The 18430-nt window shown below is 44.4% G+C and overlaps 1 protein-coding gene across 1 annotated transcript in view; it reads left to right on the top strand.

The window, feature by feature from the left end:
• LOC118370908 (protein sidekick-2-like) overlaps nucleotides 1-18430 on the top strand; it is a 668753-nt gene that overhangs the window by 546823 nt on the left and 103500 nt on the right. The window contains exons 9-15 of the mRNA XM_052485096.1: nucleotides 1539-1733; nucleotides 7985-8101; nucleotides 11109-11276; nucleotides 12548-12650; nucleotides 13923-14099; nucleotides 17634-17770; nucleotides 17907-18054. Coding sequence (XP_052341056.1) covers nucleotides 1539-1733; nucleotides 7985-8101; nucleotides 11109-11276; nucleotides 12548-12650; nucleotides 13923-14099; nucleotides 17634-17770; nucleotides 17907-18054 — 1045 coding nt within the window. The remainder of the gene's footprint in view (nucleotides 1-1538; nucleotides 1734-7984; nucleotides 8102-11108; nucleotides 11277-12547; nucleotides 12651-13922; nucleotides 14100-17633; nucleotides 17771-17906; nucleotides 18055-18430) is intronic.

The raw sequence follows: 18430 nt of genomic DNA, 5'->3' as shown, positions 1-18430 counted from the left end.
GCGGTCATCAAGGCAAAGGGTAGCTACTTTGACGAATCTAAAATCGAAAATATATTTGGATTTGTTTAACACTTTTTGGTTACTATATTATTCCATGTAGAAAATAGTAAAAATAAAGAAAAACTTGATTGAGAGGGTTTGTCCAAACTTTTGCCTGGTAGTCTAAATATTTGCCAAATTAGGAAACACCCAGATATAGTGTCTTATTAAGGCGTTGGGTCACCACGAGCCATGAGAACAACTTCAATGCACCTTGGCATAGATTCTACAAGTGTCTGAAATTCTTTTGGAGGGATGTGACACTATTCTTCCACGAGAAATGCAATAATTTGGTGTTTTGTTGATACTGTTGGAAATCACTGTCTCAGGCGCCACTCCAGAATCTCCCATAAGTGTTCAATTGGGTTGAGATCTGGTGACTGAGACACACACCCACTCATACATACATACACATCCTTTAAACTCGCTATGAGTCCCTTCATTCAAAGTCACTGAGATCTCTTCTAGCTATGGTTGCCAAAATAATGGGCTGCTGGGCATTCTTATACATGAACCTAAGCATGACGGGATGTTAATTGCTTAATTAACTCAGGAACCACACCTGTGTGGAATCACCTGCTTTCAATATACTTTGTGTCCCTAATTTACTCTTGTGTTTCCTTGTTTTTGGCAGTTACCATATTTTGACCCACATATATGAGTTTAGGGCATAATCACGTGTATCTATCTGTGTCTGTTATCTATGTCTCCACACGTACAGGTGTGTGTGTTTGATTACATGTCCCCACATGTACAGGTGTGTGTGTGTGTGTGTGCTTGACATGTCCTCATATACAGGTGTGTGTGTGTGTTTGATTACATGTCCCCACATGTACAGGTGTGTGTGTGTGTGCTTGATTAAATGACCCCACATGTACAGGTGTGTGTGTGTGCTTGATTAAATGTCCTCATGTACAGGTGTGTGTGTGTGTGTGTGTGTGTGTGTGTGTGTGTGTGTGTGTGTGTGTGTGTGTGTGTGTGTGTGTGTGTGTGTGTGTGTGTGTGTGTGTGTGTGTGTGTGTGTGTGTGCTTGATTACATGTCCACATGTGTACAGGTGTGTGTGAGTTTGATTACATGTCCACATATACAGGTGTGTGTGAGTTTGATTACATGTCCACATATACAGGTGTGTGTGAGTTTGATTACATGTCCACATATACAGGTGTGTGTGAGTTTGATTACATGTCCACATATACAGGTGTGTGTGAGTTTGATTACATGTCCACATATACAGGTGTGTGTGAGTTTGATTACATGTCCACACATATACAGGTGTGTGTGAGTTTGATTACATGTCCACATATATACAGGTGTGTGTGTGAGTTTGATTACATGTCCACATATATACAGGTGTGTGTGAGTTTGATTACATGTCCACATATATACAGGTGTCTGTGTGTGTTTGATTACATGTCTCCACAAATGTCGACATTTGGAGACATATGTGTCTTTGATGCTTTCCCAGTATTTAATTAACTTATTCCATCCTTGCTTTAGGTGTGCCTCAACCAGACATTGTGTGGTATAAGGATGCGGTGCCCATCAGCCCAGTGAAAACCCCCAGGTATAGGGTGTTAGTGGGGGGCAGTTTGCAGGTCAACGGCCTTCTTCCTGACGACACAGGGATGTTCCAATGCTTTGCACGGAACCTGGCAGGAGAGGTGCAGACCAACACCTACCTGGCTGTCACTAGTGAGTTTACCTGTTGTTCTAGTCTTTTCACTCCTTTTACTCCGTCCACAACTGTTTTTACTCATCCCTAGACTCTGTCTAAAACTCATTTTATGCTGTCTACAACTCCTTTTACTCATCCCTTTACTCTGTCTACAACATTTTCAACATATCCCTGATTGAGTCTGTAATACCAACATGTTTCAAGCAGACCACCATAGTCCATGTGTCCAAGAACACAAAGACAACCTACCTAAATGACTACCGACCCGTAGCACTCAAGTCCGTAGCCATGAAGTGCTTTGAAAAGCTGGTAATGGCTCACTTCAACACCATTATCCCAGAAATCCTAGACCCACTCCAATTTGCATACCGCCCCCAACAGATCCACAGATGATACTATCTCTATTGCACTCCACACTGCCCTTTCCCACCTGGACAAAAGGAACACTTATGTGAGAATGCTATTCATTGACTACAGCTGTTCAACACATAGTGCCCTCAAAGCTCATCACTAAGCTAAGGATCCTGGGACTAAACACCTCCCTCTGCAACTGGATCCTGGACTTCCTGACGGGCCGCCCCCAGGTGGTAAGGGTAGGTAAAACACATCTGCCACGCTAATCCTCAACGCAGGGACATCCCCAGGGGTGCGTGCTCAGTCCCCTCCAGTACTCCCTGTTCACCCACGACTGCATGGCCAGGCACGACTCCAACACCATCATTAAGTTTGCTGACGACATAACAGTGGTAGGCCTGATCACCGACAACGACGAGAGCCTATAGGGAGGAGGTCAGAGACCTGGCTAAGGAGATGATTGTGGACTACAGGAAAAGGAGGACCGAGCGTGCCCCCATTCTCATTGACGGGTCTGTAGTGGAGCATGCCATTTAGCAGACGCTTTTATCCAAAGCGACTTACAGTCATGTGTGCATACATTCTACGTATGGGTGGTCCCGGGGATCGAACCCACTACCCTGGCGTTACAAGCGCCATGCTCTACCAACTGAGCTACAGAAGGACCACTCTGTCTTCAGTTCCTTTTACTTATCCTTTTACTCCGTCTACAACTCCTTTTACTCATCCTTTTACTCTGTCTACCGTTCCTTTTACTCTGGCTACAACTCCTTTTACTTATCCTTTTACTCTGTCTATAACTCCTTTTATTCATCCTTTTACTCTGTCTACAGTTCCTTTTACTCATCATTTTACTCTGTCTACAGTTCCTTTTACTTATCCTTTTACTCTGTCTACAACTACTTTTACTCATCCTTTTACTCTGTCTACAACTCCTTTTACTTATCCTTTTACTCTGTCTGCAGCTCCTTTTACTCTGGCTACAACTCCTTTTACTTATCCTTTTACTCTGTCAGCAGCTCCTTTTACTCTGGCTACAACTCCTTTTCCCCATCCTTTTACTCTGTCTGCAGTTCCTTTTACTCTGGCTACAACTCCTTTTACTTATCCTTTTACTCTGTCTACAACTCCTTTTACTCATCCTTTTACTCTGTCTACAGTTCATTTTACTCTGGCTACAACTCATTTGACTCTGGCTACAACTCCTTTTACTTATCCTTTTACTCTGTCTACAGCTCATTTTACTCTGTCTACAACTCCTTTTACTTATCCTTTTACTCTGTCTATAACTCCCTTTACTCATCCTTTTACTCTGTCTACAGTTCCTTTTACTCATCCTTTTACTCTGTCTACAGTTAATTTTACTCTGGCTACAACTCATTTGACTCTGGCTACAACTCCTTTTACTCATCCTTTTACTCTGTCAGCAGCTCCTTTTACTCTGGCTACAACTCCTTTTACTCATCATTTTACTCTGTCTGCAGTTCCTTTTACTCTGGCTACAACTCCTTTTACTCATCCTTTTACTCTGTCTACAGTTCCTTTTACTCTGGCTACAACTCATTTGACTCTGGCTACAACTCCTTTTACTCATCCTTTTACTCTGTCTACAGCTCATTTTACTCTGTCTACAACTCATTTTACTCATCCTTTTACTCTGTCTACAGTTCCTTTTACTCATCATTTTACTCTGTCTACAGTTCCTTTTACTTATCCTTTTACTCTGTCTACAACTACTTTTACTCATCCTTTTACTCTGTCTACAGTTCCTTTTACTCTGGCTACAACTCATTTGACTCTGGCTACAACTCCTTCTACTCTGGCTACAACTCCTTTTACTCATCCTTTTACTCTGTCTACAGCTCCTTTTACTCTGTCTACAACACCTTTTACTCTGGCTACAACTCCTTTTACTGATCCTTTTACTCCGTCTACAGCTCGTTTTACTCCGGCTACAACTCCTTTTACTCATCCTTTTACTCTGTCTACAGCTCCTTTTACTCTGGCTACAACTCTTTTTTTCTCTTCCTTTTACTCTGTCTACAGTTCCTTTTACTCTGTCTACAACTCCTTTTACTCATCCTTTTACTCTGTCTACAGTTCATTTTACTCTGGCTACAACTCATTTGACTCTGGCTACAACTCCTTTTACTTTTCCTTTTACTCTGTCTACAGCTCATTTTACTCTGTCTACAACTCCTTTTACTCATCCTTTTACTCTGTCTACAGTTCCTTTTACTCATCCTTTTACTCTGTCTACAGTTAATTTTACTCTAGCTACAACTCATTTTACTCTGGCGACAACTCCTTTTACTTATCCTTTTACTCTGTCAGCAGCTCCTTTTACTCTGGCTACAACTCCTTTTACTCATCATTTTACTCTGTCTGCAGTTCCTTTTACTCTGGCTACAACTCCTTTTACTCATCCTTTTACTCTGTCTACAGTTCCTTTTACTCTGGCTACAACTCATTTGACTCTGGCTACAACTCCTTTTACTCATCCTTTTACTCTGTCTACAGCTCATTTTACTCTGTCTACAACTCATTTTACTCATCCTTTTACTCTGTCTACAGTTCCTTTTACTCATCATTTTACTCTGTCTACAGTTCCTTTTACTCATCCTTTTACTCTGTCTACAACTACTTTTACTCATCCTTTTACTCTGTCTACAGTTCCTTTTACTCTGGCTACAACTCATTTGACTCTGGCTACAACTCCTTCTACTCTGGCTACAACTCCTTTTACTCATCCTTTTACTCTGTCTACAGCTCCTTTTACTCTGTCTACAACACCTTTTACTCTGGCTACAACTCCTTTTACTGATCCTTTTACTCCGTCTACAGCTCGTTTTACTCCGGCTACAACTCCTTTTACTCATCCTTTTACTCTGTCTTCAGTTCCTTTTACTTATCCTTTTACTCTGTCTACAACTCCTTTTACTCATCCTTTTACTCTGTCTACAACTCCTTTTACTCTGGCTACAACTCATTTTACTCATCCTTTTACTCCGTCTACAGCTCATTTTACTCCGGCTACAACTCCTTTTACTCATCCTTTTACTCTGGCTACAACTCCTTTTACTCATCCTTTTACTCCGTCTACAGCTCATTTTACTCCGGCTACAACTCCTTTTACTCATCCTTTTACTCTGGCTACTACTCCTTTTACTCATCCGTTTACTCCGTCTACAGCTCGTTTTACTCTGGCTTCAACTACTTTTACTCATCCTTTTACTCTGGCTACAACTCCTTTTACTCATCCTTTTACTCTGGCTACTACTCCTTTTACTCATTATTTTACTCTGGATAAAACTCCTTTTACTTATCTTTTTACTCTGTCTGCAGCTCCTTTTTTTCTGGCTACAACTCCTTTTACTTGTCATTTTACTCTGCCTGCACCTCCTTTAACTCTGGCTACAACTCCTTTTACTCTGGCTACAACTCCTTTTACTGATCCTTTTACTCCGTCTACAGCTCCTTTTACTCTGGCTACAACTCCTTTTACTCATCCTTTTACTCTGTCTGCAGTTCCTTTTACTCTGGCTACAACTCCTTTTACTCTGGCTACAACTCCTTTTACTTATCCTTTTACTCTGTCTACAGCTCATTTGACTCTGGCTACAACTCCTTTTACTCATCTGCTTTTTTACTCTGGCTACAACTCATTTTACTCATCCTTTTTACTTACTCTGTTACTCTGTCTACAGCTCATTTGACTCTGTCTACAACTCCTTTTACTCATCCTTTTACTCTGTCTTCAGTTCCTTTTACTTATCCTTTTACTCTGTCTACAACTCCTTTTACTCATCCTTTTACTCTGTCTACAACTCATCCTTTTACTCTGGCTACAACTCATTTTACTCATCCTTTTACTCTGTCTACAGCTCCTTTTACTCTGGCTACAACTCGTTTTACTCATCCTTTTACTCTGTCTACAGCTCATTTTACTCTGGCTACAACTCTTTTTTCTCATCCTTTTACTCTGGCTACAACTCCTTTTACTCATCCTTTTACTCTGGCTACTACTCATTTTACTCATCCTTTTACTCTGTCTACAGCTCGTTTTACTCTGGCTACAACTCCTTTTACTGATCCTTTTACTCCGTCTACAGCTCCTTTTACTCTGGCTACAACTCCTTTTACTCATCCTTTTACTCTGGCTACTACTCATTTTACTCATCCTTTTACTCTGTCTACAGCTCATTTTACTCTGGCTACAACTCCTTTTACTCTGGCTACAACTCCTTTTACTTATCCTTTTACTCTGGCTACAACTCCTTTTACTCATCCTTTTACTCTGGCTACTACTCCTTTTACTCATCCTTTTACTCTGTCTACAGCTCATTTTACTCTGGCTACAACTCCTTTTACTCTGGCTACAACTCCTTTTACTTATCCTTTTACTCTGGCTACAACTCTTTTTACTCTTTCTACAGCTCATTTTACTCTGTCTACAACTCCTTTTACTCATCCTTTTACTCTGGCTACTACTCCTTTTACTTATCCTTTTACTCTGGATACAACTCCTTTTACTCTTTCTACAGCTCATTTTACTCTGTCTACAACTAATTTTACTCATCCTTTTACTCTGGCTACAGCTCCTTTTACTCTGGCTACAACTCATTTTACTCTGGCTACAACTCCTTTTACTCTGCCAGAACTCCTTTTACTCATCCTTTTACTCTGTCTACAGCTCATTTTACTCTGGCTACAACTCATTTTACTCTGGCTACAACTCCTTTAACTCTGCCAGAACTCCTTTTACTCATCCTTTTACTCTGGCTACAACTCTTTTTACTCTGCCAGAACTCCTTTTACTCATCCTTTTACGCTGGCAAAAACTCTTTTAACTCATCCTTTTACTTGTTTCCTTCATTTGACTTATTCTGTCTATATGTCTCATTGATGTGTACTACTTAATGTGACCATGTTAACAGAGTGAAGGAATCTTTCTGTCTCTCCCTCTCTACCTGTGTCACCATTTATGTCATACCCTACCTAGTATATTGCGTTCCTCCCTCTACCTGTTTCACAATCTAATGTCATATCCTTCCTAGTAGTATTGCCTCCCTCCCTCTCACTACCTGTGTCATCATTTATGTCATACCCTGCCTAGTGTATTGCCTTCCTCCCTCTTCCTGTGTCACAATCTAATGTCATATCCTTCCTAGTAGTATTACCTCCCTCCCTCTGTCTACCTGTGTCACCATCTTATGTCATATCCTTCCTAGTATTTATTGCCTCCCTCTTGCTCTCTCCCTTGTCCTCTCTGTTCAATATATCTTTGCCCCATACCACTCCCTTCTATTTCTCTCTTTCTTTACCTTCTTCTTTTCCTCTCTCTGTCAGTTGGTTGAGTGGCATGTTCTGTTGTCATCTTCTAAGACTCAATCCAGTCAAATGTTATTTGTCACATGCTTCCTAATTAGTCACCTGTTGTGAGCGGGGGAGAATGCTTTATCGCCCTGTCTCTTTCCCTTCCCTCCCTCCCTCCCCCTCCCTCCCTCCCTCCCTCCCTCCCTCCCCCTCCCTCCCTCCCTCCCTCCCTCTGTTTCTGGGTTGTGAGAGGAAGGTAAGAAGGAAATGAAAGGTGGGTGACTGATGTGTTAATCCTGGGAGTGTTAGTGCTACTGAAAAATGAGATCCATGACAGAGAAAGTCTGTAACAGACACAGCCAATAACTGTCTGGATGGATTTGAAGATGAGTTCCTATTGAAGACGACTTCTCTCTTTCACCTCTCTGTAGCCCTCTGCCTGCCTTTGTCACTCCAGTGTGTGTGTGTGTGTGTGTGTGTGTGTGTGTGTGTGTGTGTGTGTGTGTGTGTGTGTGTGTGTGTGTGTGTGTGTGTGTGTGTGTGTGTGTGTGTGTGTGTGTGTGTGTGTGTGTGTGTGTGTGTGTGCTTGTATCCTCAGGCATCGCCCCTAACATCACAGCTGGACCATCTGACAGCACGGTGATTGACGGCATGTCAGTCATTCTCCACTGTGAAACATCAGGAGCACCAAGACCAGCTATCACCTGGCAGAAAGGTCAGACTCTCTCCACTGCACCACTCAACCAGACACACACTATGTCACCCACCTCGTAGTAGCCTAGTGGTTAGAGCGTTGGACTAGTAACCGAAAGGTTGCAAGTTCGAATCCCTGAGCTGACGAGGTACAAATCTGTTGTTCTGCCCCTGAACAGGCAGTTAACCCACTGTTCCTAGGCCGTCATTGAAAATAAGAATTTGTTCTAAACTGACTTGCCTAGTTAAATAAAGGTAAAATAAAATAATAAGGGACTATTCACAATATGGCTGCTATTTTCCATGATGTATAAACAATGGAGTTTAACAGAATGGAACAATCCAATCATAGCATTACTCAACTATCTGCAATAGGATGGATGAATGCACATCTCCCATGGTACCAGTCTATCTAGCGCATGCAGAATAGCAGACATTGGTTTTCTAAGTGTTTTATTTAACCCTTATTTAAATGTGCAATATACAGCAATCACTCCGCCACTTCCTGGTTAGTAAAAATCGAATAGTTTGCATAATGTCCATGTAAAGAATCATTGTACATTCTAAAGAGCTGTGAAATATATTATATAAACAATAATATTGTATTGTCAGCTTTTTGAAGCTGGTGTGAAAAACCGAAAGTAAAATATGCAAAAACTAAACGTAAGAACGGGAAGCATACAAATGGCAGACATAGAAAATATCTACTTCTTAGCCTTGCTTTCGATGAGAATGAGAGATTTATAACTCACATGTCTATGTGTGTTTGGTCGGGTGGCCCAGAAAGTTCCTTTTTGCAGCTTTAAACATGGAGTTATATTGAGAACCAGGTCTCTTTTAGCAAAATACAAAACTAAACACGTTGAATATGAAATGCAATCAAAAAATAGTAAGAATCAATCAAAAATGTACACCAAACCGGCTCCCCAGCTTCCACTAAAGGGTCCCATAAAGACATCAGACATGTCTTATTTCTAATTTCTCGTGTTTTCTACATTGTAAAAAAATAGTGAAGACATCAAAACCATGAAATAATGCATATGGAATCATGCAATATCCAAAAAAGCCACTCTTTGCCTTGATGACTGCTTTGCACAGTCTTGACATTCTCTCAACCAGCTTCACAAGGTAGTCACCTGGAACAGGTGTGCCTTGCTAAAAGTGAATTTGTGGAATTTCTTTCCTTCTTAATGTGTTTTTGCCAATCGGTTGTCTTGTGACAAGTTAGGGGTGGTATTTGGAGCGGCAGGTATCCTAGTGGTTAGCACATTGGACCAGTAACCGAAAGGTTGCTGGATTGAATCTCTGAGCTGACAAGATAAAAATATGTTGTTCTGCCCCTGAACAAGGCAGTGTAGGGGGCAGTTTTTTGATGTTTGTATGAAAAACGTACCCAAATGAAACTGCCTATTTCTCAGGCCCAGAATCTAGAATATGCACATAATTGCCAGATTAGGACAGAAAACACTCTAAAGTTTCCAAACCTGTAAAAATATTGTCTGTGAGTAAAACAGAATTGATATTACAGATGAAAACCTGAGGAAAATCCAACCAGGAAGTGCTGTTTGTCCTGAAACCTCTCGGTTCCATTGCATGTCTTCCCTCCATTTAAAGGGATATCAACCAGATTCCTTTTCCTATGGATTCCACATGGTGTGAACAGTCTTTAGACATAGTTTCAGGCTTTTATTCTGAAAAATGGGTGCCAGCAGAGTTTTGCATGCGCGAGCAGCTTGGAGCAGACATTTTCTCTCTCACTCCTATTGAAAAAGTTACGGTCCGGTTGAGATCGATTATTTATTGTAAAAACAACCTGGGGATTGATTATAAAAAACATTTGACATGTTTCCACAAACTTTACGGATACTATTTGGAATTTTCGTCTGCCCCGTCGTGACCGCTCGAGCCTGTGGATTTCTGAACATAACACGCCAACCAAATGGAGGTTTTTGGATATAAAAATAATTTTTATGGAACAAAAGGAACATTTATTGTGTAACTGGGATTCTCGTGAGTGCAGACATCCGAAGATCATCAAAGGTAAACGACTCATTTTATCGCTTTTCTGACATTCGTGACCAATCTACTTTGCTGCTAGCTGTTTGTAATGTTTTGTCTGCTGAGAGAGATGTCCTAACATAAACGCTTGGATAGCTTTCACCGAAAAGCTTTTTTGAAATCTGACACGTCAGGTGGATTAAGAACAAGTTAAACTGTGTTTTGCTATATTGCACTTGTGATTTCATGAAAATTTAATATTTTTAGTAATTTAATTTGAATTTGGCGCTCTGCAATTCAGCGGATGTTGGCGAAAATGGGATGGGTGCGCCAAGAAGTTAACCGAGTGTTCCCCGGTAGGCTGTCATTGTAAATAAGAATTTGTTCTTAACTGACTTGCATAGATAAATAAAAATGAAACAGAGAAGATAGCACTATTTGGTAAAAGACCAAGTCCATATTATGGCAAGAACAGCTCAAATAGGTAAAGAGAAACAACAGTCAATCATTACTTTAAGACATGAAGATCAGTCAATCCTGAAAATCTAAAGAACTTTGAAAGTTTCTACAAGTGGAGTCGCGAAAACGTTAAAGCTCCATGATGAAACTGGTTCTCATGAGGACCACCACAGGAAAGGAAGACCCAGGGTTACCTCTGCTCCTGAAACTAAAATTTCTATATATTTTCATATTTTCATGTTACAAATGTGTTATTTCATTGTTTTGTTGTCATCGCTATTATTCTACAATGTAAAACATAGTAAAAACAAAGAAAACCTTAAATGAGTATGTGTGTCCAAACTCTTGACTGGTGCTGTACATTTTTTAAATTTAGTTTATTATTATTAGTTGTTCTATTTTTATATTGATTACTGCACTGTTGAGAAAAGCTTGTTAAGCATTTCACTGTACCTTGTTGTACATGTGACAATACAACTTGAACTTTAAGAAATGACAAAAGACGTATCACTGTCCCCAGCAAACAAACTCTCTCTCTCGCTCTTTCTCTCTCTCTCTCTCTGTCCTTCCAGGTGAGCGTGTTCTGGCCAGTGGTTCTGTTCAGCTGCCCAGGTTCACCTTGCTGGAGTCTGGCAGCCTGCTCATCTCCCCATCCCACATATCAGACGCTGGCACCTACACCTGCATGGCCAGCAACTCCCGGGGCATAGACGAGGCTGCTGCTGACCTTGTGGTGTGGGGTGAGTGTGAGCGTGTGGAGGGGACAACATGTGCCTTGATCCAAGGACAGCATATGGCTTGATCCAAGGGCAACATGTGACTTGATCCAGGGACAACATGTGACTTGATCCAGGGACAACATGTGACTTAATCCAGGGACAACATGTGACTTAATCCAGGGACAACATGTGACTTGATCCAGGGACAACATGTGACTTGGGGACAACATGTGACAGTGACAACATGTGACTTGATCCAGTGACAACATGTGACTTGAGTGACTTGATCCAGTGACAACATGTGACTTGATCCAGGGACAACATGTGACTTGATCCAGGGACAACATGTGACTTGATCCAGGGACAACATGTGACTTGATCCAGGGACAACATGTGACTTGATCCAGGGACAACATGTGACTTGATCAGGGACAACATGTGACTTGGGACAACATGTGACTTGAGGGACAACATGTGACTTGATCCAGGGACAACATGTGACTTGATCCAGGGACAACATGTGACAAGGGACAACATGTGACTTCCAGGGACAACATGTGACTTGATCAGGACAACATGACTTGAACAACATGTGACAACATGTGACTTGATCCAGGGACAACATGTGACTTGATCCAGGGACAACATGACAACAGGGACAACATGTGACTTGATCCAGGGACAACATGTGACTTGATCCAGGGACAACATGACTTGATCCAGGAACAACATGTGACTTGATCCAGGGACAACATGTGACTTAATCCAGGGACAACATGTGACTTGATCCAGGGACAACATGTGACTTGATCCAGGGACAACATGTGACTTAATCCAGGGACAACATGTGACTTGATCCAGGGACAACATGTGACTTGATCCAGGACAACATGTGACTTAATCCAGGGACAACATGTGACTTGATCCAGTGACAACATGTGACTTGATCCAGGGACAACATGTGACTTGATCCAGGGACAACATGTGACTTGATCCAGGGACAACATGTGACTTGATCCAGGGACAACATGTGACTTGATCCAGTGACAACATGTGACTTAATCCAGGGACAACATGTGACTTGATCCAGGGACAACATGTGACTTGATCCAGGGACAACATGTGACTTGATCCAGGGACAACATGTGACTTGATCCAGGGACAACATGTGACTTGATCCAGGGACAACGGGCCACTTGGAGAAATCAGAACGTGCAGCACGCACTGCATCCTTCTCTTTATAGTGTGTGTGCATAAGTGTGTGTTCATACACCCACTCTCTCTCCCTACAGCTCGCACCCGTATCAACACCCCCCCTCAGGACCAGAGTGTCATCAAAGGCACCAAGGCCACTGTGACCTGTGGAGTTACACACGACCCCAGTGTCACGGTCAGGTAGGAGAGCACATACACACCAAGCACTATGTGCACGCACGCGTGCATGCACACACACAGTACACTTTTACACACACATACAGACACACTGTCAGGACTTCCGCCGAAGTCGGTTCCTCTCCTTGTTTAGGCTGCGTTCGGCGGTCGACGTCACCGGTCTTCTAGCCATCGCCGATCCACTTTTCATTTTCCATTTGTTTTGTCTGGTTTTCCTGGACACCTGGTTTACATCTCATCATCATTAGTACTGTATGTGTATTTAGCCCTCTGTTCCCTCCATGTCTGTGTGGGGTATTTTTCATTTGTCAAGGGTGGCACACTTCCGGCTTGTTTGCGACAGGTTTTGTTTTATGCCTGTGCTTTGTGGCAGCCGGTACTTTGTACTAAAGGTTTTGTACTTTGTGCTGCCTCACTTGTTCTTTGGGCATTTGTTTCGTGACACAGTTGTGTTCTGTATTATGATTGCCTTTGTAAAGCGCTTTGTCCACTCATCTCTGCTCTCCTGCGCCTGACTTCCATGCGCCAGCTACACCCACCACTTGACACACATTGTACCCTCACACACACACACACACACACACACACACACACACACACACACACACACACACACACACACACACACACACACACACACACACACACACACACACACACACACACACACACACACACACACACACACACACACACACACACACACACACACACACACACACACACACACACACACACACACACACACACACACACACACAGTGAGACGCACACAAAGCATCTCATGCACACACGAACACACACACTTTTCTCCAACCTTACATACAACAACACTCACTAACATTGCACAATATGACAAGGTCACGGACAGGTCACGCCTGCTGTGCATGTCAAGAAGCAACCACTATGAGGTTGGAATGATACTGTGAAATTGGGAAATGTATGATTTTGCCCATTTTGTGTAAGAGCTGTTTGAAAAGGCCGCCTGAAATTTCAGTCTGTTTTCGGTGAATGGAGTTTTGGCAGTAAATTAGTTAATAGACCAATAAGATAGAGTTCCAAGCCTCTCTGCCAATTACAGCGAGTTTTCAGTTTCCCACCCTCACTCAGACCACTCCCAGACAGTCCAAGTAAAATTCTTGCTTGAGAAATTGCTATTTGATAGGAAGTTATTTTTGTTTAGTGTTGACCATTTTAGTTGAAAAGTACTTAATTGTTACCCAGAAATGATTGATGTTTAGATAACAATGTCTGTATTGGACCTTTAAACTGTAGGTATGTGTGGGAGAAGGAGGGCTTGGTCATCAACGCCCAGTCTATCCCTCGTATCCGGCTGGACCCGGATGGTACCCTCCACATCTCCCAGACCTGGTCAGGTGACATCGGGACCTACACCTGTAGGGTTATGTCGGTAGGAGGCAACGACTCACGCAGCGCACACCTCCGAGTCAGGTAACACGATCAACATATCTCTCTCCCTCTTTATCATCCTCTTGTTTTCTCTCTCTCTCTTTCTTGTTCATCCTGTCTTGAACAAGATATACTGCTTTATTTCTCTCTCTCACTCTCTCTCTCTCTCTCGCTCTCTCTCTCTCTCTCTCTCTCTCTCTCTCTCTCTCTCTCTCTCTCTCTCTCTCTCTCTCTCTTGTTCATTCTGTCTTGAACAAGATATACTGCTTTATTTCTCTCTCTCGCTCTCTCTCTCTTTCTTGTTCGTCCTGTCTTGAACAAGATATACTGCTTTATTTCTCTCTCTCGCTCTCTCTCTCTTTCTTGTTCGTCCTGTCTTGAACAAGATATACTGCTTCTCTCTCTCTCTCTCTCTCTCTCTCTCTCTCTCTCTCTCTCTCTCTCTCTCTCTCTCTCTCTCTCTCTCTCATCCTGTCCTGAACAAGATATACTGCATGTTTTCTCTCTCTTTCATCCTGTCTTTAACAAAAAATACTGCTTGTTTTTTTTTCTTCTCTGTCTCACTTCTTGCTCTGTCCACCTCTTCGTGGTCTTTTTATAATTATCTCTGTCTGCTGTTCTCTTAACACACACAGAAAAATACAATAAACATTTTCTAACTTTCTGACCACCCGTTCTTTTGCCAGCCCTTACTCATTGTCTTCTTGTAGCTCAGCTCTCCAGTACCACCTCTCCTGTCTCACCTCTCCTGTCTCATCTCTCCTGTCTCACCTCTACTATCCCACCTCTCCTGTCTCACCTCTCCTGTCTCACCTCTCCTGCCTCACCTCTCCTGTCTCACCTCTCCTGCCTCACCTCTACTATCCCACCTCTCCTGTCTCACCTCTCCTCTCCTGTCTCACCTCTCCTGCCTCACCTCTCCTGTCTCACCTCTCTTGCCTCACCTCTACTATCCCACCTCTCCTGTCTCACCTCTCCAGTACCACCTCTCCTGTCTCACCTCTACTATCCCACCTCTCCTGTCTCACCTCTCCTGCCTCACCTCTCCTGTCTCACCTCTCTTGCCTCACCTCTACTATCCCACCTCTCCTGTCTCACCTCTCCAGTACCACCTCTCCTGTCTCACCTCTACTATCCCACCTCTCCTGTCTCATCTCTCCTGCCTCACCTCTCCTGTCTCACCTCTCCAGTACACTCTCTCCTGTCTCACCTCTCCTGTCTCACCTCTCCTTCCTCCACCTCTACTATCCCACCTCTCCTGTCTCACCTCTCCTGTCTCACCTCTCCTGTCTCACCTCTCCTGCCTCACGTCTACTATCCCACCTCTCCTGCCTCACCTCTCCTGTCTCACCTCTCCTGTCTCACCTCTCCTGTCTCACCTCTCCTGCCTCACCTCTACTATCCCACCTCTCCTGTCTCATCTCTCCTGCCTCACCTCTCCTGTCTCACCTCTCCTGTCTCACCTCTACTATCCCACCTCTCCTGTCTCACCTCTCCTGCCTCACCTCTACTATCCCACCTCTCCAGTACCACCTCTCCTGTCTCACCTCTCCTGTCTCACCTCTACTATCCCACCTCTCCTGTACCACCTCTCCTGTCTCACCTCTCCTGTCTCACCTCTCCTGCCTAACCTCTACTATCCCACCTCTCCTGCCTCACCTCTCCTGCCTCACCTCTCCTATCCCACCTCTCCTGCCTCACCTCTACTATCCCACCTCTCCTGTCTCACCTCTCCTGTCTCACCTCTCCTGCCTCACTTCTACTATCCCACCTCTCCTGTCTCACCTCTCCTGCCTCACCTCTACTATCCCACCTCTCCTGTCTCACCTCTCCTGTCTCACCTCTACTATCCCACCTCTCCTGTCTCATCTCTCCTGCCTCACCTCTACTATCCCACCTCTCCTGTCTCACCTCTCCTGCCTCACCTCTACTATACCACCTCTCCTGTCTCATCTCTCCTGCCTCACCTCTACTATCCCACCTCTCCTGTCTCATCTCTCCTGCCTCACCTCTACTATGCCACCTCTCCCGTCTCACCTCTCCTGCCTCATCTCTACTATCCCATCTCTCCTGTCTCATCTCTCCTGCCTCACCTCTACTATCCCACCTCTCCTGTCTCATCTCTCCTGCCTCACCTCTCCTGTCTCACCTCTCCTGTCTCACCTCTACTATCCCACCTCTCCTGTCTCACCTCTCCTGCCTCACCTCTACTATACCACCTCTCCTGTCTCATCTCTCCTGCCTCACCTCTACTATCCCACCTCTCCTGTCTCACCTCTCCTGCCTCATCTCTACTATCCCACCTCTCCTGTCTCATCTCTCCTGCCTCACCTCTCCTGTCTCACCTCTACTATCCCACCTCTCCTGTCTCATCTCTCCTGCCTCACCTCTACTATCCCACCTCTCCTGTCTCATCTCTCCTGCCTCACCTCTACTATACCACCTCTCCTGTCTCATCTCTCCTGCCTCACCTCTACTATCCCACCTCTCCTGTCTCACCTCTCCTGCCTCACCTCTACTATCCCACCTCTCCTGTCTCACCTCTCCTGTCTCACCTCTCCTGTCTCACCTCTACTATCCCACCTCTCCTGTCTCACCTCTCCTGCCTCACCTCTACTATCCCACCTCTCCAGTACCACCTCTCCTGTCTCACCTCTCCTGTCTCACCTCTACTATCCCACCTCTCCAGTACCACCTCTCCTGTCTCACCTCTCCTGTCTCACCTCTCCTGCCTAACCTCTACTATCCCACCTCTCCTGTCTCACCTCTCCTGTCTCACCTCTCCTGCCTCACCTCTCCTGTCTCACCTCTCCTGTCTCACCTCTCCTGCCTCACCTCTACTATCCCACCTCTCCTGTCTCATCTCTCCTGCCTCACCTCTCCTGTCTCACCTCTCCTGTCTCACCTCTACTATCCCACCTCTCCTGTCTCACCTCTCATCCTATTCTCACCTCTCCTGTCTCACCTCTCTCCCCATTCTCACCTCTCCTCTCACCCCTCCTTTTCTACCTTTCCTGTCTCATCTCTCTCCCCATTTTCATCTCTCCCGGCCATCTCTTCTGTCTCACCTCTCTCCCCATTCTCACCTCTCCTGTCTCACCTCTCCTGTCTCATCCCTCTCCCCAGTCTCACCTCTCCTGTCTCAGCTCTTCTGTCGCACATCTCATGTCTAATCTCTCCTATGTCACTTTTCCTGTCCCACCTCTCCTGTCTCACCTCTCTCCCTATTCTCCAATCTCCTGTCTCTCAACTGTCTCATCCCACTCCTGTCTGTCTCTCTTTTTTTTTCTCTACCCTTCTGTCCTAGTTTCCTTTAATGATGGATTTTCAGTAAATCTTACCTCTAAGAATGTATTTTTAAAAACTCATCCAGTCAGTCATATCTCCTCTTTCGTCTGCCCGTCTGTCTGACAACCTCTCTGACTATCTGTCTACCCCCCACACACACACACACACACACAAACACACACACACACACACACACACACACACACACACACACACACACACACACACACACACACACACACACACACACACACACACACACACACACACACCACCACCACCCCTCAGACAGCTGCCCTATGCTCCAGAGAGCCCTGCGGCTCTGCTAAGTTCTTCAGAGAAGAGGGCCATTAACCTGACCTGGGCCAAGCCCTTCGACGGGAACAGCCCCCTGCTTCGCTACATCCTGGAGGTCTCTGAGAACAGTGAGTGATCTCAGGAGGACACAGGCAGATGGATAATGAGAAAGAATAAACCACTGTTAGTAGGATAAATATAATGAAGAGAAGGATTAGATCATCTGCAGGTTTGATATGTGTCTGTTCTCTCTTCCTGTGCTAGACGCTCCCTGGGCTATCCTCCTGGCCAACATAGAGCCTGAGTCGACAGCAGTGACCGTCAGTGGACTCATCCCAGCACGCTCCTACCAGTTCCGCCTGTGTGCCGTCAACGACGTGGGCAAGGGCCAGTTCAGCAAGGAGACTGACCGGTGAGAGAGAGAGCCCTCCCAGGATTCCTCTCTCCCCCCTGCTGTGCAATGATAACAGCCTACTCAGTCTCCCAGTCAACCAGTGTGTGTGATCCCGTGCCAGTACACATTGTGTGTGTGTGTGTGTGTGTGTGTGTGTGTGTGTGTGTGTGTGTGTGTGTGTGTGTGTGTGTGTGTGTGTGTGTGTGTGTGTGTGTGTGTGTGTGTGTGTGTGTGTGTGTGTGTGTGTGTGTGTGTGTGTGTGTGTATTTTTATCTGCTGAAGGATTAGTAATTGAGCCGATGTAGCCAGACACACACCACCACTTCACTCACTCAGAGGGGGCTTTGGGGGTGTCCCGGGAGATTGTTGAGATCAGGTTGGCTTCAATAGCCTG

Source organism: Oncorhynchus keta, chromosome 2 (assembly GCF_023373465.1).
Source record: "Oncorhynchus keta strain PuntledgeMale-10-30-2019 chromosome 2, Oket_V2, whole genome shotgun sequence".
Classification (NCBI taxonomy): domain Eukaryota; kingdom Metazoa; phylum Chordata; class Actinopteri; order Salmoniformes; family Salmonidae; genus Oncorhynchus; species Oncorhynchus keta.
The sequence above is the reverse complement of the archived record's forward strand: the minus strand, read 5'-3'. Positions and strand labels throughout refer to the sequence as shown.